Source organism: Pantherophis guttatus, chromosome 1 (genome assembly GCF_059756535.1).
Source record: "Pantherophis guttatus breed Tessera chromosome 1, ASM5975653v1, whole genome shotgun sequence".
In the NCBI taxonomy this organism is placed as follows: Eukaryota; Metazoa; Chordata; class Lepidosauria; order Squamata; family Colubridae; genus Pantherophis; species Pantherophis guttatus.
In genome coordinates, this window is record NC_142063.1 from 8,378,605 (window position 1) to 8,404,758 (window position 26,154).

General features: G+C 45.4%; 1 protein-coding gene across 3 annotated transcripts; it reads right to left on the reverse strand.

Annotated features, from left to right (window-relative positions):
- DAPK3 (death associated protein kinase 3) lies at nt 1–25,279 on the reverse strand. Of its 3 annotated transcripts, none has more exons than XM_087893443.1 (9): nt 24,777–25,279; nt 21,694–21,817; nt 12,188–12,548; nt 9,976–10,105; nt 8,489–8,537; nt 7,494–7,520; nt 3,758–3,910; nt 2,799–2,844; nt 1–2,101 (listed from the first exon to the last, which is right to left on the reverse strand). In XM_087893443.1, exons 2-9 carry the CDS (start codon nt 21,753–21,755, stop codon nt 1,559–1,561), a joined length of 1,371 nt encoding a protein of 456 aa, XP_087749569.1. In that variant the 5' UTR covers nt 21,756–21,817; nt 24,777–25,279; the 3' UTR covers nt 1–1,558. The 3 variants fall into 3 exon arrangements, with proteins under 3 accessions (XP_087749569.1, XP_087749574.1, XP_087749581.1); XM_087893448.1 differs by having other exon boundaries at nt 24,736–24,878; XM_087893455.1 differs by lacking the exon at nt 24,777–25,279 and adding an exon at nt 23,259–23,283.
- Between the last annotated feature and the right edge of the window lie 875 nt (nt 25,280–26,154).

Here is a 26,154-nt window from a genome sequence, read left to right on the forward strand (position 1 = left end):
TTTCCAAAAAGAAATCCGACGTTATTTATTCATTGCTGTCCCACTCAAGAGGCAGTCCCCAGTTTCAAAGAGAGGGCGAGACTCTCTAAATATTTCGGATCCTGAGGAAAGGCCTCCAAAGCAGGATAGTTCAAAGGAACGGAAGAAGCCAGCAGGATCTCAAGCGCTGTGAGAGGATACAAGTTTGATAAATACATTAAATAAAAATGAAAACCTGGATGGAGAGGATCTCTCCCCTTGGCTCCCCCAGGACTGCCTCGACTACTATCCCCAGTAAGACCAGTGGCTGGTGTTAGATTCAGCCCCACCCGAAGAGTAAACCGAGATGAAGCCAAGTTCACTCAAGGAAGCATCGTGAGATCGGCGTTTTTTTTTCTTTTTCTTTTTTTTTTTACAAAAAGTTTACTCGTGGACCACCAAAAAACCACCTGTTCCCCAGCACAGAAATTAAAATACATAAAACTTAAGGAAACGGCCTCTTGCGATCCGTCAGAAGTCCAAAACAACAGAGCAGAAGATAGACAGACTCTCCCCCCACCCTCCTGGTAAAAGGTAAAATCTTAACCTGGTTTTAAATAAATCTGGGTTTGTTCTAAAGGCGCTTGGCAGTTCTGCCCCTGCAGCCCAGCCTAATAGCACTTAGCGACAGCACTTAGACTTATATACCGCTTCGTAGTGCTTTTACTCTCTAAGCGGTTTACAGAGTCAGCCTCTTGCCCCTTAAAAATCTGGGTCCTCATTTTACCGATCTTGGAAGGATGGAAGGCTGAGTCGATCTTGAGCCTGGTGAGAATAGAACTGCCAAATTACAGGCAGTCAGCAGATGTAGCCTGCAGTACTGCACTCTAACCACTGCGCCACTGTGGCTCATAATGGGAGAAGCTCTGCTATTCTTCATTCCTCTGGAGTGCCTTTGGGTGGCCACAATTCAAGAGAGACATCCCCTCCTAAAATCCTTGTAATGTTGGGAAACTTTAAGCTTTTTCTGGAATGCCCCCCTCTCCCTACCTAGCTTGCCTTCTAGACCCCAGGAATCTTGGTTAATTCTTGGCAAAAGGTGGGCTGTCCTGGAAGAGTTGAGTTAGAGAGTCATACCCCTCTGGGGGTTGAGGATCACATTTGCAGAAACTCAACATCCATGAGAATAGATCTTCCCCCTGACCCTCTGTAGCAGGAAATCTCTTTCGGGGAGAACGGTTTCCAGATTATCTCCAAAATTTGGGGTTCTCAAGAAAGCGGTCAGCCAGCAGGGAAAAGGGGATATCCCTGGTGGCTGACAGACCCTCTGCTGAGTCCTGGCAGGGTCTGCATTTCATACGCATCCCGTCCCACCTTCAGGTGAAGGAACATGAAAGTTGTCCGCATGCACAATTTTTTCCTCCATGCGGGGGTTACGAGCAAAAGCGTTGCATGATGGAATGTGGAATTTTGGAAACGATTCAATGGAGAGAAGGAGCCAGCGGGTTTTCTGGCTCCAGGACGGGTGGGTAGGAGGATCTAAGATGGGTTGAGTTGACCTAAAGGAGATGACCTTCTCCTACTTGGCCAGAAGGTGCCATTAGCGAATTCCACAGTCTTCTTCTCCACCCTGCAGCTTCTCCAGCTCCACCGAACGGACCAGCTCTTGGACAAACTTCATCTCGGAGGCCATCTGCTTGGCGAGGGCCTCGTAGCGGTTCTCCAGCTTCCGGAGGTGTCGTTTCAGCCGGTTGGCTGCCAACGAGGTGCTCTTGGCCTCTTCCTGAGCTTGCCGCTTGAGGGACTCCGTCTTCTGCATCTCCTGCTGGATTTGACGGAGGTCCTGGCTGATAGCCTGGTTCTCCTCCTTGTACCACAACTCCTTCTCCTCGTAGATGGACCGCAGGGCTTCGATGTCCTCCCGGAAGGACTTCTTACTCTGCTGTAGCTCCCGCAGGCTCTCCTCGGCCACCGCCACCTCCTCCATGACCTTGGAGAAGCGTTCGAAGTTGATGTAGGTGTTATTGGGCGGCATACTGGAGTGAGACTTGATGGTGTATTCCTTCAGCCGCGTGGTCTTTAAGCGCCTTCGTTCCGGCTTCTTGCCGTTGTCTTCGTTGCGGACATTCCGCCTTTTGATCACCTGATTAAAAAAAAAGAAGGGGGGGGAAATCTCAGGATTGGTGGATATGTTCATCTCTCTCTCCTCCCAGACCACCAAAACCTTGTCAGCTGTTTTCTCAGAAGCTCCATTGCAGATAATCCTCGACTTATGACCACAATTGAGCCCTACATTTCTGTTGCTAAGCAAGACTAGGTTGCTAAGTGAATTTTGCCCCATTTTACGACCTTTCTGGCCATGGTTTTAGTGAATCCCTGTAGTTGTTAAGTGAGTCACACGGTTGGTAAGTGAATCCGGCTTCCCCATTGACTCTGCTGGTCAGAAAGTCGCAAAAGAGGATCAGTCGTCATAAATATGAGTCCGTGGCCAAGCATCTGAATTTTGATCACGTGACCATGGGGATGCTACAACGGTCTTAAATGTGAAAAAACGTAGACCCATAGAGTTGGAAGGGGCCTGGGAGATCAAAGAGCTGGAAGGGAGGTGGGAGGTTATAGATTCCTCTGGCCAGAAGGGACCTGGGAGATCACAGACTCATAGGGCTGGAAGGGACATGGAGGGGGGAAAGGGATCATAGACTCATAGGGCTGGAAGGGACCTGGAAGGGGGGGATATCATAGACTCATGGGGCTGGAAGGACCTGGGAGGTCACAGAATCATAGATTCATAAGGTGGGGTAAATAAATGTCAAGACTTTTTTGAGCAACTTAGTTTTTACCTTGATCCATGGATGCTCCAAGCTTTGCTCAATTGTCATCCGTTTCCTGCAATCATTAAAAGGAGCAACAATCAATTCTAGGATCGATGCAAATCGTATAGAAAGAAAGGAGAGTGAAATTCACCGGTTGCAGAGAACCTATCCAAATGTCAGCATTGTTCTGGATCACGGACCATCATCTCTTAGGACCTTTTTGGGAATATTGCCTGCGCACAGTCACCTTCTCAGGAGAGAGAGGGGAGAAAACCCAGCCCAAACTTCGGTGTCAGTTGTCAAGCATCTGAACGGTCATAAATGTGAAAAATAGTCCTAAGAAAAAGGAGAGTTGCAACCCAGATCCAAAATTCAGAGGGTCCACTTTGGATGTTAAGCAACGCAGCTACGTCGACAGCCATTTGCAGCTTTTCTTGCCACCGTGGTTAAGTGAATCACTGCAGTTGTTTTAATGAATCATTTGGTCATTAAGCAAACTTAACTTCCCCCCCCCCCTTTGACTTGGCTTGCCAGAAGGTCACAAAAGGGGATCGCCTGGGACCAGTGGTGGGCTGATGCCGGTTCGGACCGGTTCTTCAAGCCTTTTTGCCACGGTCATTAAGCAAACTTTATGCAGTCATTAAGCGAATCCGGTTGCCTGCAATGTCTTTGCTTATCTAAGAAAAGTTGTAAATGGCAATCACGTGACCCGAGACTGCAACCGTCACGAATACCTGCCAGTTGCCAAGCACCTGAAGATTTATCACGTGACTGTGGGCGGAACTGAGATGGTCATAAGTGCGAGGCTCTGTCGTAAGTCACTTTATAACTCCAAACAGCTGCAAAACGAATGGCCGTAAATCGAGAATTACCAGGATCTTTTGATATCGGTTCTCCTGCTGGATTCCGAGAAGGTCTCCTTCAAATTAAAAGCCTCCCACCCTTCCTCACCCTGTCCCCCCCCCCCACTGCCGCCCGCCTCTTACTTGGGGTCCTTCACAAGCAGCCTCCGAATGAAATCCTTGGCCAGTTCGCTGGTGTTGCTGAAGTATTCCTCGTCAAAGTCGTAATTCACAGCCGAAATGTTGGTCAGGGTCTCCTGCTTCGTTTCCCCCAAGAAGGGAGAGGCACCGCTGAGGCTGAAAAAGGGAGGGTCTCACATCATTCTTAAGCCCAGAGGCGCTTGTGATTTGACAGTAAGAAGCCTTTGAGCAGGGAATGGGACAACTCGCCGTGGCCAACTCACCGCGAACCACTCACCGCGGACAACTCGCCTGTCGAACCCGAAATTGACATATGTGTAGCCATTTTATTTATTTATTTTATTATTCATATTTCTATGCCACCCACTCTCCAAGGACTCTGGGCGGCTTACACCAAAGACAGTATACTGAATAGCATATTGTCCTGAACAATCAAAAAAAAAATTTAAAAAAATTTTTTTTTTTAATTTTTAAATTTTAAACTTGTCTTATGAATTTGGGGTGTTTTAAATTTCGTTTTCCGGGCCAATTATTTAATTGTATTTTAATGAATCATTTGGTCATTAAGCAAACTTAACTTCCCCCCCCCCCCTTGACTTGGCTTGCCAGAAGGTCGCCAGAAATGTTTTTTAACATTTATATTATATGTATTTTATTTGGCTGTTCACTGCCCTGAGTCCTTCTCAATAAATAATAATAACAACAACAACAACAACAATCTGGGTCCTCATTTTACCCACCTCGGAAGGATGGAAGGCTGAGTCAACCTTGAGCTGGTGAGATTTGATCCGCTGATCTGATGAACTAGCAGTCAGCTGAAGTAGCTGCAGTACTGCACCCTAACCACTGCGCCACCTCGGCTCATTTTAGTTGCCATATTTTTCGGAGTTTAAGACGCACCTACCTTTTTTGGTGAGGAAAAGAAGAAAAAGAAATCTCCCTCTGCCTCTGAGCAATTTTGCCTCCTTGCAGCAAACAGCCTGCTTTACTTTCATTTTCGTTTTCAGCATAGCTTGATTAGCACAAGGAAAAAAAACAAATCTGCTCCAGCAATTTACCTCTTTGCAGCAAGCAGCAGAGCCCTGCGCAAAACAGCGGAGAGCAAATCAGCGGAGAGTCGGGAGGCCGATCCAATCAACTTGTGCTAATTAGGCTGTGCTGAAGCTGAAAGGAGCTGTTTTTTTCTGCTGCTTGCTGCAAGGAGGTAAACTGCTGCAAGGCAGAGGCCAAAGGGTGGGGGCCAGTGGGTGGACAGGGCTACATTCAGTGTAAAAGATGCACCTAAATTTTCACCCCCTTTTAGGGGGGAAAAAGGTGCGTCTTATACTCTGAAAAAAATGGTAGCTTTATATTATACTCACTTATTCCTTCTCTTTCTCCCTGTTTTGTAATGGGGGTGGGGGTTTCGGACTCGCCACATTCTTAAGGTGGGAATAGATAGTGAGCATTGTTTTGGCTAGGTGATCTTCTTTCCCGTGGGAATGGCGGCTGTCCTTACGGAGAGCTGGAGGTGGAGTTTGAAGACAATGTTGATTTTGCTTTTATTGGGGAAGTGGCTTTTGTGGGATGTTTCTACATTTCAATTCCGGTTTGTGTCAGATCCGGAATTACAACAGTCTTTGCCAATTCGATGCCTACCTAAATAAAAGAAATTTGTTTTGGAAGACGGACTTTGCCTATTTCTTTTTTTGAACGATGTTAAGAAACGGCTATTGTCTAACTAGTTGGTCAGGCAATATATAAACTATCAATACATGTTTGTCAAAAGGTATTACATTGCTTTAAGACTGTATTGCATCATCCTGTATCCTGATTAGCTAAACTCTGGAGCCAATGTACTTAAGGAGAAGCCTGAATCATAGCTTGTGGACACTACACCATTTTATCTGCTTATTTGCTGTTACTCTCTAACTGTTCTCTCTGTATGATCACTGTTTGATCATTGCTACTTGTTGCTTTCTACTATTTATTGAATGTTTTAATACTGAACTTGTTCCTGTTTGAAACTCAAGAAGAACTGTTTTATTGCATAATGACAACAACTGGTAAGAAGACTTTGTACTTGGAATATTCCCTGAATTGATATTTTAACTATCGCCTTATCTATGTATGACTTGGATTGTTATTGGACTTTGCTTTACTTTTTTCTAAAAAGTAAAAGACTACCACAACTCAGTGTGTCAGTATATTAACTGTGGTTATTCACTCTCAGCCGCTTTCATGTGCATACTCAAGGGGTACTCTGCTCAATAACCCATAACATCGGTTATGAGCCAAGAATATCCTTAACAAATGGGTTTCATCACTTGGAAACCTGACATCGCCATGGACAACTCACCATGGACAATCGCCACAGGACAACTCACTGCAGGACAATTTAGTAAATCTATTTAATGATTCAAAATAAATAAAAAATGATTTTAAGTTTGGCCATTCACATTTCATTCTGTCTCTCCTTTTGCATCCTTTCTTTAATGGTTTTATTCCATCATTTCTTTGATAGTAGTATAATTGTCCTGCAGCGAGTTGGCCATGGTAAGTTGGCCATGGTGAGTTGGCCATGGTGAATTGGCCAAGGTGAGATGACCATGCTGTGTTGGCCATGGTGAGTTGGCTATGGTGAGTTGGCCATGGTGAGATGGCCATGGTGAGTTGGCCAAGGTGAGATGACCGTGGTGTGTTGGCCATGGTGAGTTGGCCATGGTGAGTTGGCCCTGGTGAGATGGCCGTGGTGAGATGGCCGTGGTGAGTTGGCCAAGGTGAGATGACCGTGGTGTGTTGGCCATGGTGAGATGGCCATGGTGAGTTGGCCAAGGTGAGATGACCGTGGTGTGTTGGCCATGGTGAGATGGCCATGGTGAGTTGGCCAAGGTGAGATGACTGTGGTGTGTTGGCCATGGTGAGTTGGCTATGGTGAGTTGGCCATGGTGAGATGGCCATGGTGAATTGGCCAAGGTGAGATGACCGTGGTGTGTTGGCCATGGTGAGTTGGCCATGGTGAGATGGCCATGGTGAGTTGGCCAAGGTGAGATGACCATGGTGAGTTGGCCATGGTGAGATGGCCATGGTGTGTTGGCCCTGGTGAGTTGGCTATGGTGAGATGGCCATGGTGAGATGGCCATGGTGAGATGGCCATGGTGAGTTGGCCAAGGTGAGATGACCATGGTGAGTTGGCTATGGTGAGTTGGCTATGGTGAGATGGCCAAGGTGAGATGACCATGGTGAGATGGCCATGGTGAGTTGGCTATGGTGAGATGGCCATGGTGAGATGGCCATGGTGTGTTAGCCAAGGTGAGATGACCATGGTGAGTTGGCCATGGTGAAATGTCATAGACCCCTTTGAACAAGCCAACCCCCAAGGCCAGCATCTTGACGAAGATCAGGAGCCAAGAAGCATCAAACAAGGGGTAGATTCTTCCGATATGTGAAGGGTTCTAATCATGCTAACTAGATTGCAGAATTATGGAGATGAAAGAGAGTTTGGCCTAGTCTAACATTTCTCAATCCTGGCAAATTTAAGATGGGTGACTTTCAACTCCCAGAATTCCAGAGTGCCTTTCAATCTGAAGAAGCCAAGGGAGAAACTTCCATCTCTAGGACCAAGGCTTTAGGAACACCTTCCGATCGCCAGCAGCTTTTTCGGGGAAGAATCTTGAACAAGTAAAGGAAGCTGCCCCCCACCCCACCCCCATCCCCACCCAAACACTGGCAAACAAGTCACTTAGTTCAAAATACTCACAGGATGTAAGTGATGACCCCGATGCTCCTAGAGGAGAAAAAAACAAAGAAGGAAACTTTTATTACACTGAAGAACGGAAACTGCTCCAAACTCTCTGCTTTAGACTGGAGCAACATTCAACTTCTCTCTCCTCCCTCTCTCCCTCCTTCCCTCTCTCTTTTTGATCTCTATATCAGGGGTCTCCAACCTTGGCAACTTTACGACTTGTGGACTTCAACTCCCAGAATTCCTCAGCCAGCACATGCTGGCTGAGGAATTCTGGGAGTTTAAGTCCACAAGTCGTAAAGTTGTCAAGGTTGGAGAGACCCCTGCTCTATATCATCTCTATTTCTCTATCATCTCTATCATTAGCTATCTCTCTCATCTCTATCGCTCTATCATCTCTCTATCATCTCTCTCATCCCTATCTATCAATCATCTCTATATCATCTCTATCTCTATCATCATCTCTCATCTCTCATATCTCTATCGCTCTATCATCTCTATCTCAATCATCTCTCTCTGTCATTATCTCTATACCTATCATCTCTATCATCTCATCTCTATCATCTATCATCTCTTTCTCTATCATCTCTATTTACCTATCATATCTATCTGTCTGTTGTCTGTCTATCATCTGTATCTATCATCTCTATCATCTCTATTGATCTGTCGATCGATCTGTATCTGTCTAATTCAGGCACTGCCCATCTCACTCTCGGAATGACTCAGGGCCTTTTCAGCTAAAGTTATAATCCATTCATCAACCTTCATAACGCCAGACTTCTTTTCACAGAAGCTGAAACCAAAGCTAAGCAAGAAACCAAGCAAGGATTGCTGAACTTGGCCAATGGCGAACTAGTCCATTCCCAACATGCACCCGACACTAGATGGGAGTTCAGAAAAGACGATTTTGGCTTTGGTCAAATGGAAACTGCGCAGTGGCTTTCACACATGGGGCCTAGATATTACTTTCCTTATGGGCCAGATAAGAAAGAGAAGCTTATTTCACTCACCACATATCAGCCTCAAGGCCCAAAGGTTCGTAATTCACTATTTCTGGAGCTGTGGAAGGAAGGGAGGGAGGGAGGGAGGGAGGGAGGGAGGGAAGAAAGGATAGATGGATGAGAATGAGAGAGGTAGAAAAGAAGGGATAGATGGATGAGACGGAAGGGAGGGAGGAAGGTATAGATGGATGAGAAAGAAAGAAAAAGAAAAAAAGAAAGAAAGAGAAGGGAGGAAGGGAAGGAGGAAATAGAATGAATGAATAAATGAATGAAGAAGGGAGGGAGGGAGGGAGGGAGGAAAGAAGGGATAGACGGATGAGAAGGAAGGAAGGAAGGAAGGAAGGAGGAAGGGAGGAAAGAAAGGATATTATTATTATTATTATTATTATTATTATTATTATTATTATTATTATTATTATTATTATTATTATTTTTATTTTTATTTTGTATACTGCCCTTCTCCCGAAGGACTCGGGGCGGTGAACAGCCAGCAGATAAAATACAGAAAATACAAAAATTAAAACAATATTAAAAACCAATTAAATTAATTTGGCCCACAGTTAAAATACCCCCATATTTAAAAACCCATAATTTAGCAATTATGGATGAGAAGGAAGGGATGGATGAGAATGAGTGAGGGAGGGAGGAAAGAAGGGATAGATGGATAAGAAGAAAGGGAGGAAGAAAAGAAGGAAGGAAGGAAGGAAGGAAGGAAGGATAGATGGATGAGAAGGAAGGGATGGATGAGAATGAGGGAGAGAGGGAGGAAAGAAGGGATAGATGGATGAGAAGAAAGGAAGGAAGGGATAGAAGGATGAGAAAGAAAGAAAGAAAGAAAGAAAGAAAGAAAGAAAGAAAGGGAAGGAAGGAAGGAAGGAAGGAAGGAGAATGAATGAATAAATGAATGAGGGAGGGAGGGAGGGTGGGTGGGAGGGAGTAAAGAAGGGATAGATGGATGAGAAGAAAGGAAGGAAGGAAAGAAGGAAGGAAGGGATAGATGGATGGATGAGAATGAATGAATGAAGGTGGGAGGGAGGGAGGGAGGTATAGATGGATGAGAAAGAAACAATGAAGGAAGGAAGGGAAAGAAAGAAAGAAAGAAAGAAAGAAAGAAAGAAAGAAAGAAAGAAAGAAAGAAAGAAAGAAAGAAAGAAAAGGGAGGGAGGGAGGGATGAGAATGAATGAGGGAAGGCGAGAGGGAGGGAAGAAAGGATAGATGGATGAGAAGAAAGGAAGGAAAGAAGGAAGGGATAGATGGATGAGAATAAATGAATTAATGAATTAAGGCGGAAGGGAGGGAGGAAGGAAGGAAAGTATAGATGGATGAGAAAGAAAGAAAAAAGAAAGAAAGAAAGAAAAAAGAGAAGGGAGGGAGGGAGGGAGGGAGACTTTATTAATCATTTTCTTCCACCTGTAAAAATTGTTCCATAAACCTCCCCCACGTCAGCCTTCCCTTTCCCAACCTTGCAGTTTGGCAACCCTTCCTCTGCACCTACCTACGAATTCTGGAGTGCCAAAGATGTTTTTGAATTCATTTCCCGTCTCAATCTTGTGAGCGATGCCAAAATCAATCAGTTTGATTCGGGGACTGGGGACGTTCTTGTCCAGGAGCATGATGTTTTCGGGCTGAAAGGGGCAGGAAGAAAAAGAGCGCCGTTGAGTCCATCCAGCAATGGAAGATCGGACGTTAAATCAAGAGGTTTAACATTCTTGAGAATTTTGAGAGGGCAAAATCGGCAGCGTTGGCGGGAAGTGTGATTTTTCTCTTTGGTAGTTCCTTGATTCGGCTGCCATTCAGTGTTTGGTTGTTTGTCTGAATTGGTATTCCCCAATTCTGACAAAGGCCTCCCTCTAACAGTGGTGGGGCAAGCCACTTGTATACTGTATAAACAGAGAGCAAACTTTACTCTTCTAGTACTGAGGATGTTACTCAGTTGGGTTACGAAATGTCTGCAAGAAAACTACCAAGCTCAGAGAGCACCAGGGACCCCACAATCCTTTTCTTCCTCTTCTTCCTCCTTCTCTTCCTCCTCCTCCTCCTCCTCCTCTCACAAACCCCATTCCCTTCTAACACTGATGATGTTACCAAGTTGGGTCGTGAAACGTCTGCAAGAAAACAAGTAAGTTCAGAAAGCACCAAGGATCTCAGAATCTTCCTCCTCTCCGCAAACCCCACTCACGTCTATAGCACTGGTGAGGTTACCTAGTTGGGTCACGAAACGCCTGCAAGGAAACCAGGAACTCAGCACTGAAGACTCCACAATCTCCCCCTTCCCTCCTTACCTCTCCACAAACCCCATTCCCTTCTAGCACTGATGACATCACCTAGTTGGGTCACGAAACGTCTGCAAGAAAACTACCAAGCTCAGAGAGCACCAAGGACCCCACCTCCTCCTCCTCCTCCTCCTCCTCCTCCTCCTCCTCCTCCTCCTCCTCCTCCTCCTCCTCCTCCTTCTTCTTCTTCTTCTTCTTCTTTCTTCTTCTTTCTTCTTCTCCTTCTCCTCCTCCTTCTTCTTCTTCTTCCTTCTCGTCCTCCTCTCCACAAACCCCATTCCCTTCTAACACTGATGATGTTACCTAGTTGGGTCACGAAAGGTCTTCAAGAAAAACACCAACCTCAGAGAGCACCAAGGACCGCACAGACCAGCAGATAAAAATGTAGAAAACTGATGGTAGAAAAAGACCTAGACATCCATCAAGTCTACTCTTTAAGGGTTTTTATTTTTTATTTTATTTTTTTAAATTTTTGTCGGATGATGAACAATGGACATGTATCCGTCCCAAGCATGTTTAAACTCGGTTACTGATGACTGACCCATTCACTCCGCTGGATGTTACTTCCAAGTTTCCACTATGTTGTGGAAGCGGAGCTGGCAGCAGAGTCTGACAGTGAGGAGGTTGGGGAGGAACTTGGGCCAGTCCTGGGGGCTGGGGAAAGCTCGGATGGGCTCTGCATCGGAGGCAGAGAGGGAGCCAAGGCCATCTGATAGTTATATGCAGCCTCCAGAGTCTTATATCAACAAGGCAGAAGAACAGTGGGAGCCTGTTCCCAGTGTGCGCATGCGTAGAGCTGCCAGACGACAAGAACAATTAAGAAAACAGGGTCGACTTGGGAGTAAGGCTTGGAGACGATTGGCCCCTCCCATAAGACATAAAAGAAGAGCGAACCGGGACGTGAGCTTTTGCAGGAAGCAATTAGTTCATCTGGCCGATTCAAGATTTGAAAATTCTGTTTGTGACTCTGTGCCAAGTTTGGCCTTGCCCTCCTTCTGGAAATTAGCTCTCTGGCACGTTCCACGTGAGATAAGGTGGGTGTTGATAACCTTCCTCTGAAAGACTGTTTATTAAGCCTTGCGGACTGTAAATGAAAGTTATTTACAGTCGTATAAATAAAAGAGGTTTTGTGGGACTAAGATGGTGCTTTATACTTTCTAAGGAAGCCTAGCTCAGAACACACTACCCTTCCTGTGAAGTCTTAATTTCTGACATTATTTTTCAACTCTCCTCATTCTCCCCCATTTCCCAGTGACGATTCTCATCATGACCTTAAGAGGTCTTCTCTAGAATTCAGAAAGTGCCTTTGCTGACCCCTTTCCAGAAAGAGACTGAGATCCTCCAGATGAAACGACACTGGAGATTTTGCTACGAAGCCCCCTGTTTTTTTAGTCGTTCGATTATTTATTATCATTATTATTCGGAGGGACTCACCTTCAGGTCGAAATGGGCGATGTGTTTGGAGTGGAGGTAATGGACCCCATCCAGGATCTGTTTCAGGAATTGGGTGGCCTCTTCCTCCGTCAGGGATTCCTTCTCCGCCAGGAAATCAAACAACTCCCCGCCAGAGACCAATTCCAGAATCAACACCACATCCGTCTTGTTCTCGAAAATGTCATGGAGGGTGATGATGTTGGGGTGTTGGATCTCCCGGAGGATGTTGACTTCCCGCTGGATCTCCTCGCGGCTCACCCCTCGGCGGCTTGACGACAGGCGCCGTTTCTTGATGAACTTCGCCGCGTATTCCAGGCCCGTTTTTTTCTCGCGGCACTTCCGCACGATCGCGAACTGGCCACTGGAGGCCAAAGGAAGAAAAAAAAGCTTGTAAAAATCATCCTTGACTTACAGCCTGTCAGCTATCATATGCTTGGTTGTGCTTCGCAATGCGGTGACAGATTACCATGAACTGTGGGGAAGGAGGGAACGCTTGGGGAAGCGAAAGTAAGCACTGCATCTCCTTGAGAAGCTGCCTCAAGGTCATCCAGTTGGAAGAAGAAAGGGGCCGCATAGCAAACTACACTTGGACTGATCATTAGGAAAACTTCTTGCCTGAATCTGATTGGTTACACGGGGCTGGATAATGAGAGATAGTTGAGGGAAAAGTAGAAATTAAGGATTTGGGCACGATCTACAGGAGGTATGCTAATAAGATGCAAATATTTAAGTTTAAGTTTACTCTGTCATTGCACCTTGTACAATGAAATTAAATGCCAACTTCGGTGTATATTATACATTAAAAAAATAAAACAAAACACACACCCTTCACATTCTTGGGCATACAAGTCCCAACAGATAGATAGATGATAGATAGATAGATAGATAGATAGATAGATAGATAGATAGATAGATAGATAGATAGATTGATTCTATACAATTGAATTGAAAACCCCTGATATTGCATTAATATTGCATAATACAGTAGAATTCAATATAGTTACTGCTCTGGGATAGAAGCTGTTTTTCAGCCTATTTGTCCTTGTTTTTATCATCCTGTACCGTCTGCCAAAGGGTAATAGTTCAAAAAAAAAAAAAAAAAGGGTGCCCAGGATGAGATGGATCCTTAAGAATGTTTTGAACTTTCTTAAGGCAGCAGGAGCTATAAAGCTCTTCCGAGGAGGGGAGAGGGCAACCCATGATCCTCTGGGCAATGAGGTTGACCCTCTGGAGCGCTGTCCTATCTGCCACTGTGCAATTGGCAAACCATACAAAGGTAAAGGTTCCCCTTGCACATATGTGCTAGTCGTTCCTGACTCTAGGGGGCGTTGCTCATCTCCATTTCAAAGCCGAAGAGCCAGCGCTGTCCGAAGACGTCTCCGTGGTCATGTGGCTGGCATGACTAAACGGCAAAGGCGCATGGAACACTGTTACCTTCCCACCAAAAGTGGTCCCTATTTTTCTACTTGTATTTTTTACCTGCTTTCGAACTGCTAGGTTGGCAGAAGCTGGGACAAGGAACGGGAGCTCACCCCGTTACGCGGCACTAGGGATTCGAACCGCTGAACTGCCAACCTATCGATCGACAAGCTCGGCGTCTTAGCCACTGAGCCATCGCGTCACACAGGTGCAGTAAGTTAAAATACTGGTGCAACGGTAGAAGGTCACCAGCAGTTTTTCATTCAGTTGTTGTTTCCTGAGAAGTCTCAGGTAGCATAATCTCTGCTGGGCCCTTTTGACCAGTGCTGCAATTTGTAGCTCTGTAAGGTTTACATCCAGTAATTAAGACCTCAGCTCTGAAATTAAGTGTTCAAATCACTTCCTGCTCATTCTGGTCTTTTTCTCTTGAGCTTGCAAAGTGAGACTTACCTTAAGGGAAGATTGCTGTAAGAGCATCTATGCAACGGAGGCTAAATATTCACAGCATTTAACATACTTTATCTAAGTAAAAGTTACAACAGCCTTTAGAAAAAGACTCATAGGTGCTTTTTTTTCCCCAAGAGGCAACTGGACACTCTGAAGACGTTTCTCTTCTCACACAAGAAGCTTTTTCAGCTCTGACTGGATGGTGGGGAACGGAAGGATTTATACTCCTTGTAGACAGCTGGTCATTTGCATTATTTTAGAATCCTTGAGGCCACTTGGAGATTTATCTGTGTCTTCAGGAACACCTGAATGGTGCAAATGGGTGTGGAGCCTTCTTGGAACTGCTGAAAGGACTGCGTTGTAGACTGGAGATAGATGATGTCGTGGAGACATCTCCTCCTCTGTTGAGAGTTCTCCAGGTGGCGCAAATGACCAGCTGTCTGCAAGGAGTATCAATCCTTCCATTCCACACTATCCTCTCAGAGCTGAAGAAGCTTCTTGGATGAGAAGCAAAACGGCTTCAAAGAAAAATAAGAAAGTCCAGTTGCCTCTTGAGAAAAAGCACCTTTAGGACAACCATGGCCTGGATGACAGAGAATCTCCATAGACTTTTAGATATAAATTATATCATCTCCCCTAGTATAATATACTAGATAATTATATTATCTCCCCTAGTATAATATACTAGCACATGATACTCAAAACACCAAGCCCGTTTCTCTCACAAGGCAAGAACCGAACATCTAGTTAATTATGGCTTGTTCAAATGCCACGTAGTCCTCGGTTTACGACCATTCATTAAATGACGATTTGAATTTACGACAGCCTCAGATAAAGCAGTTGCAGAATCACCCTCAAAGAAACCATTTCAAATGCCGACCGTTGGTGGACAACAACAGAGCAGCTAAGGAAGATTGTAGGGAGTCCTCGACTTACGACCACAATTGAGCCCAAAATTACTGTTGCTAAGCAAGACAGTTGTTAAGCATGTTTTCCCCCATTTTACCCCCTTTCTTGCCCCTTGTTAAGTGAATCACCGCAGTTCTTAAGTTAGTAACACGGTTGCTAAGTGAATCTGGCTTCCCCATTGACTTTGCTTGTCAGAAGGTCGCAAAAGGGAATCGCATGACTCCGGGACACTGCAACCGTCATAACTATGAGTCATTGACAAGCACCTGAATTCTGATCACACGACCACAAAGATGCTGCAACGGTCGTAGGTATGAAAAACAGCTGTAAATCACCCTTATAACTTCAAACAGTCACTAAAACAACTGTTGTAAGTTGAGGACTACCTAAGTTTCCTTCCAACTCTTCTATTATTCTGTATTTGGGGAATTTGCAAATTCTTTGATATATTTTCCCGTCAGGATTCCGAGGGATCCATTAGCTTTTCAATTAATTTCCCTTTTTAGCTCTAGAGGCGAGGATCCCATCAACCTCATTGTCGAAAGTTTTGTGACAAGGAAACGGACATATTGTAAAACTGTTTTCTACAAAATTTTTGTGACATGGAAACTGACATTGTAAAATGGTTTTACTATAGTTTTGTGACAAGAAAACTGTCATATTGTAAAATTGTTTTCTACAATAGTTTTGTGACAAGAAAATTGACATTGTATAATAGTTTTACAATAGTTTTGAGACAAAAAAACGGACATATTGTAAAACGGTTTTACAATAGTTTTGTGACAAGAAAATTGACATATTGTATAATAGTTTTACAATAGTTTTGAGACAAGAAAACGGACATAATATAAAACGGTTTTACAATAGTTTTGTGACAAAAAAATTGACATATTGCAAAACGGTTTTGCAATAATTTTGTGACAAGAAAACGGACATATTGTAAAACAGTTTTACAATAGTTTTGAGACAAGAAAATTGACATATTGTAAAATTGTTTTCTACAATAGTTTTGTGACAAGAAAATTGACATATTGTATAATAGTTTTACAATAGTTTTGAGACAAGAAAACTGACATATTGTAAAACAGTTTTAGAATAGTTTTGTGACAAGAAAATTGACATATTGTATAATAGTTTTACAATTGTTTTGTGACAAGAAAACTGATATATTGCAAAATGGTTTTGCAATAGTTTTGTGACAAGAAAACTGACATATTGCAAAACAGTTTTCTACAATTGTTTTGTGACAAGAAAACGGACATATTGTAAAATGGTTTTCTACAATTGTTTTGTGACAAGAAAACTGACATACTGCAAAACAGTTTTGCAATAGTTTTGTGACAAGAAAACGGACATATTGTAAAACAGTTTTACAATAGTTTTGTGACAAGAAAACGGACATATTGTAAAATGGTTTTCTACAATTGTTTTGTGACAAGAAAACGGACATATTGTACTACGGTTTTACTGTAGTTTTGAGACAACAAAACTGAAATTTTGTAAAATTGTTTTCTACAATAGTTTTGTGACAAGAAAACGGACATATTGTAAAATGGGCAAATCCTTTGAAGCAAGCCCCAGGCATGGAGATATTTAAAGATGGGTTGTTATTTACATTTTTCGACAGTGAGATCATGCCGGCTGGCTGCGGGGGTTTCCATATAAGGTTGTAGCTACACAACCCCCTCCAAATAGAAATTCCACACTCCTTCCAGCTCGGTAACCAGCAGAAAATAGAAATAACTCAACGCCACTAATTCTCAATTCCTTCATTTTTAAGGAAAAGAATTTACGGGTTGTGCTAGACTTATTACAACTGAGGCCAGAATTTCTGTCGCTAAGCGAGACAGTTAAGTCCCATTTTACGACCTTTCTTGCTATATTGGTTAAGGGAATTGCCTCAGTTGTAAAGTGAGTCACACGGTTGTGAAGCAAATCGGGCTCCCCCATTGACGCTGCTTGTCGGGTGGTCGGCAAAGGTGATCATGTAACCCCAGGACACATAATAAATATGAATCAGTTGCCAAGCGTCTGAATTTTGATCACATGACCACAGGGATGATGCCACTGGCTCTTCCTTCAATCATGGGATACAGGTAGTCCTTGACTTACGACCACAACGGAGCCCAAAATGTATGTTGCTAAGCGAGCCAGCGGTTAAGTGAGTTTTGCCCCATTTTACGAACTTTCTTGCTACTGTTGGGATGGTACAATGGTCGTAAAAGTGAATCATGGTCGTAAGTCACTTTTATGGGTACCGTTGTAACATCGAACGGTCACTAAACGAACGGACGTAAATCGAGGACTGTCTGTAATTCAGAATTTATTTCTCCTAATCTGGAGAAAGATTTCGCAGCCTCTTGAACCCGAAATTGCGACAGTGATGGGCGCTCACAACAGGAAGAAGGACAAAATCTCAGCCCCAGCAAACTTTCTTTCCACACAATTCAGGAAAGAGCATCTTACCCCACCGGGTGACACAAAGATTACTCACACAGGATGTGCACGTCACACAATTTTGCCCGCTGTGAACTACAGGCTAAAATAGCTACTTCCCTCAGTGCCGAGCCTTTTAACTTCAGAAATTTTTATTAGGAAATTATAGCTGGCAAAAGCTTGTTTACTGTGATCTCAGAGAAGTATATATAGGCCAAGGGTCAGCAACCTGCAGCTCCGGAGCCGATGCGGCTCTTTGGGCCCTCTGCTGTGGCTCCCTGTCAGGTGATCTCACCATTGGCTGGCCCCGCCCCTCGCTCTCCCCTCCTAGTCATTCCTTGCCTGGCCTGAGAAGATAAGGGTGACAGCGGGGGATGGAGAAGTGACCAGGGCAGAGACAGTGAGATACAGAGAGAGTGGGAGAGAGACACACATAGAGAGATACAGAGAGAGAGAGAGAGGGAGGGAGGGGAGAGAGAGATATGTCAAAAGGATTGTGTGGTTCCCGGTGTTTTTTAACAACTGGTTCTCTGCCCTAATGACCGGCTGGGTAGGCATGGCTAGGGGGTGGTCATGTGACTGGTGGAAGTGAGTGACATCGAGTTGGCCACGCCCACCCAGGTTTTGTGGCTCCCGGTGTTTTCTTTTCTGTGGGAAACGGGTCCAAATGGCTCTTTGAGTATTTAAGGTTGCAGACCCCCGATATAGGCTGTCATCGACTTACAACCGTTCGTTTAGTGGCCAGTTGTGAAGTGACAACGGCACGAAGAAAAATGTGACTTTTGACGGAGTTTTCACCGTCCTCATGGTCGCGTGATCAGAATTCGGATGTTTGGCACGTATTTATGATCTGTCCTGCAGTGGTGGGTTTCACTTACCTTTGCTACCGCTTCGCTCGTGCATGTACAGAAGCTTCTGCAGATGTGCAGAGCGTATTTGATGATGTCCGGGTGGGTGGGCGGAGCCTCCCGCCACCGCTACTACCAGTTTGCCCGAACCGGGGCGATCTGGTAGCAACCTACCACTGCTGCTGTCCTGAGGTCATGGAATCGGCATTTGTTACCACCTTCCTAGCTGATAAAAGTCAAAGGAGGGGAGCCACATTCGCTTAATGACCAAATGATTCACTTAACAAGCGATTCACTTAACAACTGTGATCATAAATTGGGGCAAAACTCACGGAGAAACGGTCTTGCTTAGCAATGGAGATTTTGTGCCAAGACTGTCACTGGTCATGGGGTCTCCTTGCTTGAGCAGGAGGATGGACTAGAAGACCTCCAAGGTCCCTTCCAGCTCTGATTCCGATTCTGCTTAATTGAGGTTGTATGTTGAGGACTACTTTGTCACTTTGAAACCACAGCCAGCAATTTCAGTTTATCCCCCCCAAAAATCTCTTTTTAAGATTTATAACCTGCATCCAATCCTTTTCCCCACACAGTAAAACCATTTATCATCCATTTGGAGTTATAACTCCAACTGGCGACCCCCAGGGGAAGAGCCTTCTCTGTGGGGGCACCTGCCCTCTGGAATGAATTGCCCCCGGAGATACGGATGATCTTCATGGTGGGTGTCAGTTTGCTTCATGTATGGATTGGAGGGGTTTAAAGTGGCTATTGATGCAGCTGTGGTCTGGCTTCTCGTTTGTGGTCGTGCCTCATCATCAGTGTGGGTTTGAGTTTGCTTTCTGCGTGGATGTGTGGTGGTGGATGTGTGGTGCTGACACCCACCATGAAGACGTGGCACGACCACGAACGCGAAGCCAAACAACAGCAACGCAGCTCACCAGCTCAAATCCCCCTGCAACTCAGACTAACCCGAGCACAATCAAGCCCCCACCCAAACAGAACACACCCCCAGCCAATCAGAGCACAGCCAACCCCCCATTCAATCAGAGCACAGCCAAGCCCCCAACCAATCAGAACGCACCTCCACCCAATCAGAACACAGCCAAGCTCCCACCCAATCAGTTCACACCCCCACTGGCAGTTAAAAGGAAGAAACAGCTGCGATCGCACATTGCTCTGCTGCCCATTGGGAGACTAAGGAGACTAAGATAGAGTTGGAAGGGACCTTGTAGGTCATCTAGTCCAACCCCCCGCCCAATCTCAGCTTGAAAGGAACTGACAGCCAAAAGTTCATGTTTAACATCTGATGAATTTAAGAGTCCACAAAGGTTTTTGGTCTTGTTAAAAAGCTAGCAGAAAAAAAAACAGCATTTTTCAAGATCTGCCCTATAATTCAATGGCCCAACAATTCATTTGCTTCCATGAGCTTATGTTTAAAACCAGAGAAAATGAGATTATAACGCATTAAATACCTAGGTATATATGTCCACACCCCAAAAGTCTGATTTTTGATGACTACACATGGATGTGTAGTTCTTGGTATAAATCAGGTGTGGTTTTATCACTCCCAATCCGGTACATCCGGTTTAGCAGTCCTGGAAATCCCAGATAATATCCAAGAATATCCAGAAGTAACCCTCTTTAAAGTTTTCCAGAAATTAATTAAGATCAAATCAAATTCACCAAGATCAAATCTTGTTGAGATCGCCTTTGACATTAGCACCGCTTCGTCAAGCCTCAGTAAGGCCACACCTGGAATATTGCATCCGGTTTTGATCACAACACAAAAAAAATACGTTGAGACTTTGGAAAAAGTGCAGAGAAATGCAACTAAGATGATTAAAGGCCTGGAGAGTAAAACATACTGTATGAAGGATGGTTGGAGGATTTGAGTATGGCCAATCTAGAGACAAGAAGGATTAGGGAGGTGACATGATAGCATCTTCCAAAATTTGAGGGGTCGCCACAAAGAAGAAAATTCAATTTATTTTTCAAAGCACCTGAAGGCAGGACAAGAAACAATGGATGGAAACTAATCAAGGAGAGAAGCAACCTGAAATTAAGGAGAAACTTCCTAGACTAGACTAGACTAGACTAGACTAGACTAGACTAGACTAGACTAGACTAGAATTACAGAGTAGACTAGAATAGAATTACAAAATAGAAATAGAAATAGAAATAGAATAGAATAGAATAGAATAGAATAGAATAGAATAGAATAGAATAGAATAGAATAGAATAGAATAGAATTACAGAATAGAATAGAAATAGGAATAGGAATAGAATAGAATAGAATTACAGAATAGAATAGAATAGAATAGAATTATAGAATAGAATAGAAATAGAAATAAAATAGAATAGAATAGAATAGAATTACAGAGTAGACTAGAATAGAATTACAGAATAGAATAGAAATAGAAATAGAATAGAATAGAATTACAGAATAGAATAGAATAGAAATAGAAATAGAAATAGGGATAGAATAGAATAGAATTACAGAATAGAATAGAATTACAGAATAGAATAGAAATAGAAACAGAAATAGAATAGAATTACAGAATAGAATAGAATAGAATAGAATAGAATAGAATAGAATAGAACAGAATAGAATAGAATTACAGAATAGAATAGAATAGAATAGAATAGAATAGAATAGAATAGAATAGGAATAGGAATAGGAATAGGAATAGAAATAGAAATAGAAATAGAAATAGAAATAGAAATAGAAATAGAAATAGAAATAGAAATAGAATAGAATTCTTTATTGGCCAAGTGTGATTGGATACACAAGGAATTTCTTAGGTGTAAATGTACATAAGAATAAAATACATTCATCAAGAATGAAAAGATACAACACTTAGCGATAGTCAAGGTTACTAATAAGCTATCAAGTCGTACTAGGAAACAAATAAAAACGATTGAAAGATACAAGCCACATGGTTATAGTAGTAAGTGGGAAGAGATAGATACTAGTAAGGAAGAGAAGAATAATAGTAATACAGTCTTAGTAAGGACAATTAACCAGTGGAACTGCTTGCCACCAGAAGTTCTGGGTGCTCCAACACTGAAGGTTTTTAAGAAAAGACTAGATAGCCACTTGTCTGAAACGGTTTAGGGCAGGGGTGGGCAACTGTGGCCCTTTTACAACCTGTGGACTTCAACTCCCAGAATTCCTGAGACAGTCAGGAATTCTGGGAGTTGAAGTCCACAGGTTGTAAAAGGGCCACAGTTGCCCACCCCTAGTTTAGGGTCTCCTGCTTGTGGAAGGGGTTGGACTAGAAGACCTCCAAGGTCCCTTCCAGCTCTATTCTGAATGAGCGACTCCTGGAGATTCCATGCACACGTCGTGTGTGGTTCTTATGACTCCAGGAGAGAAGGGACGTTCCGTTTCTTTGGTGGCTTTCAAAAAAAACCAAAAACGTGGTCTTCCAGACTAGACATATAACTCACCTGCCCAGTTCTTCCTCCATGTCATAGTGGTCTTCGACCCTTTCCTGACGGAAAGTGGACATCCTTGCTTGAAGGGCTCCCCCACCTCAACTCTGGTGTTCCTGCTGTCGAGGTGGTACCAAACCTGGGATAGAGATAAGGTGGTAGACCTTTCATATCTTTGTTCTCTTTTCACAGCCAAATGTTCTTAGAAGCTGTCCTCCTCTCCTGCCAAGGGTGGTGAGAAGATATGGCCCACCAGGTCAAGATGAGAGACCAAGGAGGTGCGATCAAAGGTCTACCTGTCGTTTATGACCAGGAAAACCTTCAATCACCACATTGTGGCGGCCATCTTGATTCCGTTGACTGTAGCTGACCTACCCTTGGCTGCTGAGATTGTCCTGGGTCTCCCAAGATGTCCCCAAACATCTTCATGACACCTCCTCCTAGCTTCTTCTACTCCAGTGATTTCTCAACCTTGGATGCTTTTAAGATAGGTGGACTTCAACTCCCAGAATTCACTGCCGGCTGGGGAATTCTGGGAGTTGAAGTCCACACGTCTTAAAAGTTGCCAAGGTTGGAGACCCCTGCCCTAGAGGACGCCTCCCCCCAACCCCCACTGCTCTTTCTAGGACAAAGCCTCCTTTGGCTCAAATCAATCATCCCCTCCCCTGAATTTCCTGCCATTATCTTTTAATCCCCCCCTGTGGACAAGATAACAAGATAATCAGCTTCTGATTATACGATGCATTTGTCCAGATCTTAGCAAATGACCCCCTCCTCAAATAGCCATCGTCTCCTTCCGGACTCCCTGCTCTTCCTTCAACAATCCGAAGGCCCTTCCTTTCTTCTTTCCTTCCTTCCTTCCTTTCTCTCTCTTCCTTTCTCCTCTTTCTTTCTTTTTCTTTCTTTCTTTCTTTCTCCTTTCTTTCTTTCTTTCTTTCTCCTTTTTCTTTCTCCTTTCTTTCTTTCTCCTTTCTTTCCTTCCTTCCTTCCTCTCTCTTCCTTTCTTTCTTTTTTCTTTTTCTCTTTCTTTCTTCTTCCTTCCTTCCTTCTATCCATCTTTTTCTTTTTCTTTCTTCTTTCTTCCTCCTTCCTTCCTTCTATCCATCTTTCTTTCTTTCTTTCTCTTTCTTCTTCCTTCCTCCTTCCTTCCTTCCTTCTATCCATCTTTTCTTTCTTTCTTTCTTCTTCCTTCCTTCCTTCCTTTCTCTCTTCCTTTCTCCTTTCTTTCTTTTTCTTTCTTTCTTTCTTTCTTTCTTTCTTTCTTTCTTTCTTTCTTTCTTTCTCCTTTTATTTCTCCTTTCTTTCTTTCTCCTTTCTTTCCTTCCTTCCTTCCTTTCTCTCTCTTCCTTTCTCCTTTCTTCTTTCTTTCTTTCTTTCTTTCTCCTTTCTTTCCTTCCTTCCGCATCTATCCATCCCTCCCTTCCTTCTACTCCAGCGCCCCCTCCCCATATTCCTTCTCCCTGCCTTCCTCCCTACCGCATTTCCGCTCCCCTCCCCTCTCCCAGGCCTAAAGTGCCCCTCCCTCACATACACACATTACAATTTCATAATTAGCAAGCCACATTAGCAAGGACACAAACCTGCAATCCGCCTCTTGTATTGCCCAGACAGTGGCCTCCAATGGATCCCCCTTTCCTCTCCTGCCCCCACACTTTTTCCTCTCCTCCCCACACCCCCTTTTCTTTCCTCTTCTTGCCCCTCCCTTCACACACCCAGTATTTTTGCTAGAGTCTAATTCTGGCCCCAAGTCAGCTCCCTCCCACCATTGCGTACCCCATCATGGCTCCTGACACCCCCCAATTCCCCCCTCCCTTTTTTTCACCCACTGGTTCCCTTCAAGTTCCCCTGAGCCCCCTTCCCACTAAATCCCCCTCCCCAATTGCCAGGCCCCTCCATTGGCCGCATAGGCCAGCCCTACCACCCCTTTCCCATCCCCATCCCCGGCTCCCAACCCCGCTTTCTCCCTTCCCCCTCCTCTCCCCCCTTCCTTCCCCTTCTGTTTCGCCCCCACCCCAGGTTTTACTAGAGTCCAATTCTGGCCCCAGGTCAGCTCCCTCCCACCCTTCTCTCTACCCCCCCTTCTCCAATTGCCATGCCCCTCCATTGGCCCCATACGCCAGCCCTACGAGCCCTTCCCCCACCATTTTCTCCCTTCTCCCCACTCTCCCCTCTTCCTTCTCCTTCTGTCTCTCACCCACCCCCACTCCAGGTTTTGCTAGAGTCCAATTCTGGCCCCAAACCTGATCCCTCCCACCCTTCCCTCTAGCCCCCCTCCCCAATTGCTAGGTCCCTCCGTTGGCCCCATAGGCCAGCCTTACCAGCCCTTTCCCTTCCCTGACCCCTAACCCCCTGCTTTCTCCTTTCCTCACCCTCTCCCCCCTTTTGCCTTGCCCCCCACCCAGCCCCAATTTTTGCTAGAGTCCCCAAGTCAGCTCCCACCTTTCCCACCTTTCCTTCTAGCCCCCCTCCCCAATTGTCAGGCCCTTCTATTAGCCCCACAGACCGGCCCTACCACCCCTTCCCCCACATCCAACTCCCTGTTTTCTCCCTTCTCTTCCCCACCCTCTCCCCCTCTTCCTCCCCCCTTCCATCTGTGTCCCCCCACCCCAATTGCCAGGCCTCTCCCTTGGCCCATAGACCACCCCTACTACCCCTTCCCCATCCCTGACCCCTAACCCCCAGCTTTCTCCTTTCCTCACCCTCTCCCCCCTTCTGCCTTGCCCCCCACCCAGCCCCAATTTTTGCTAGAGTCCCCAAGTCAGCTCCCACCTTTCCCACCTTTCCTTCTAGCCCCCCTCCCCAATTGTCAGGCCCTTCTATTAGCCCCACAGACCGGCCCTACCACCCCTTCCCCCACCTCCAACCCCATTTTCTCCCTTCTCTTCCCCACCCTCTCCCCCTCTTCCTCCCCCCCTTCCGTCTCCCCACCCCCCCCGCCCCAATTTAGCCCCGCTGCCCCCGCCTTGGCCACCCCCTCCCCTCCAAAGCCGCCCTTCCCCGCCCCCCCCCCCACTCAACTCCCCCACCCCCTTTTCCCCGGGGTCTCCCCCCCCTTACCTGCCCGCCTCCCCTTGAAAGCCCCGACGCCCCTGACCCACCTGGCAGGCGGGAGCGCGCCTGGACGGGGAAGAGAAAGCGAGAGAGAAGGCAGGAGGCGCGTTCCCGAGAGCGCAACTCGCCCCCGCCGCTCCTCGCATTCCAGCAGACAACCTTCCGCCCCGTCCTGGGGAAGGCGGAGCAGCGCCGCTTCCCCATTGGCTAAAGCGCGGAGGTGACGTCACCGGCGGGCCCTGCCGCAACGTTCCACGGCTTCTCCCGGGGCCTCTGAAGTCCGCGTGACGTCACGGGAGCCCCTTTTTCTTTTTTTTATCAAGGGGGACTTCGCGAAGGGTGTCGGGGGCTCTCTCTCCGGCCTTGCGCGAGAGGAGGAAACCCCTCCCCATGCAGGAATAAGGCCCACCCAAGAAGAGGAAACCCCCCCCCACATAGAAAGGAAGGGGGCCCACCCGAAAGGAGGAAGCCCACCCACCCCATATGCAGGAATCGAACCAGTGGTGAAATCCAATTTATTTTACTATCGGCTCTGTGGGCGTGGTATGGCTTGGTGGGCGTGGCAGGGGAAGGATACTGCAAAATCTCCATTCCCTCCCCACTTCTGGGGAAGGAGACTGCAAAATCTCCATTCCCTCCCCACTTCTGGGGAAGGATACTGCAAAATCTCCATTCCCTCCCCACTTCTGGGGAAGGAGACTGCAAAATCCCCATTCCCTCCTCACTCCAGGGGAAGGATATTGCAAAATCCCCATTCCCACACCACTTCAGGGGGAAGGATACTGCAAAATTTATTAGTTCAATTTATTAATATTATTATTTATTAGTTCAATTTATATGCCGCCTTTCTCCGGAGACTCAAGGCGGCTTACAATGCATTTAAAAAAAATCCATTATAAAAACATTTAAAAATTAAAATATTAAAACCCATTCACACCATTTATGGCCGGATCTCACAAGATCACAACAGCGAGATCCCCATTCCCTCCCCACTCCAGGGGAAGGATATTGTAAAATCCCCATTCCCACCCCACTCCTGGGGGAAGGATATTGTAAAATCCCCATTCCTACCCCACTCCAGGGGAAGGATATTGCAACATCCCCATTCCCACCCCACTCCTGGGGGAAGGATATTGCAAAATCCCCACTCCCACTCCTGGGGGAAGGATATTGCAAAATCCCCATTCCCTCCCCACTCCAGGGGAAGGATATTGCAAAATCCCCATTCCCACCCCACTCCTGGGGGAAGGATATTGCAAAATCCCCATTCCTACCCCACTCCTGGGGCCAGCCAGAGGTGGTCTATGCCAGTTCTCCGAACTATTCAAAATTTCCGCTACCGGTTCTCCAGAACCTGTCAGAACCTGCTGGATTTCACCCCTGAATCGAACCCATCCCAGAGGAGGACACCCCCGCCCCCCAAAC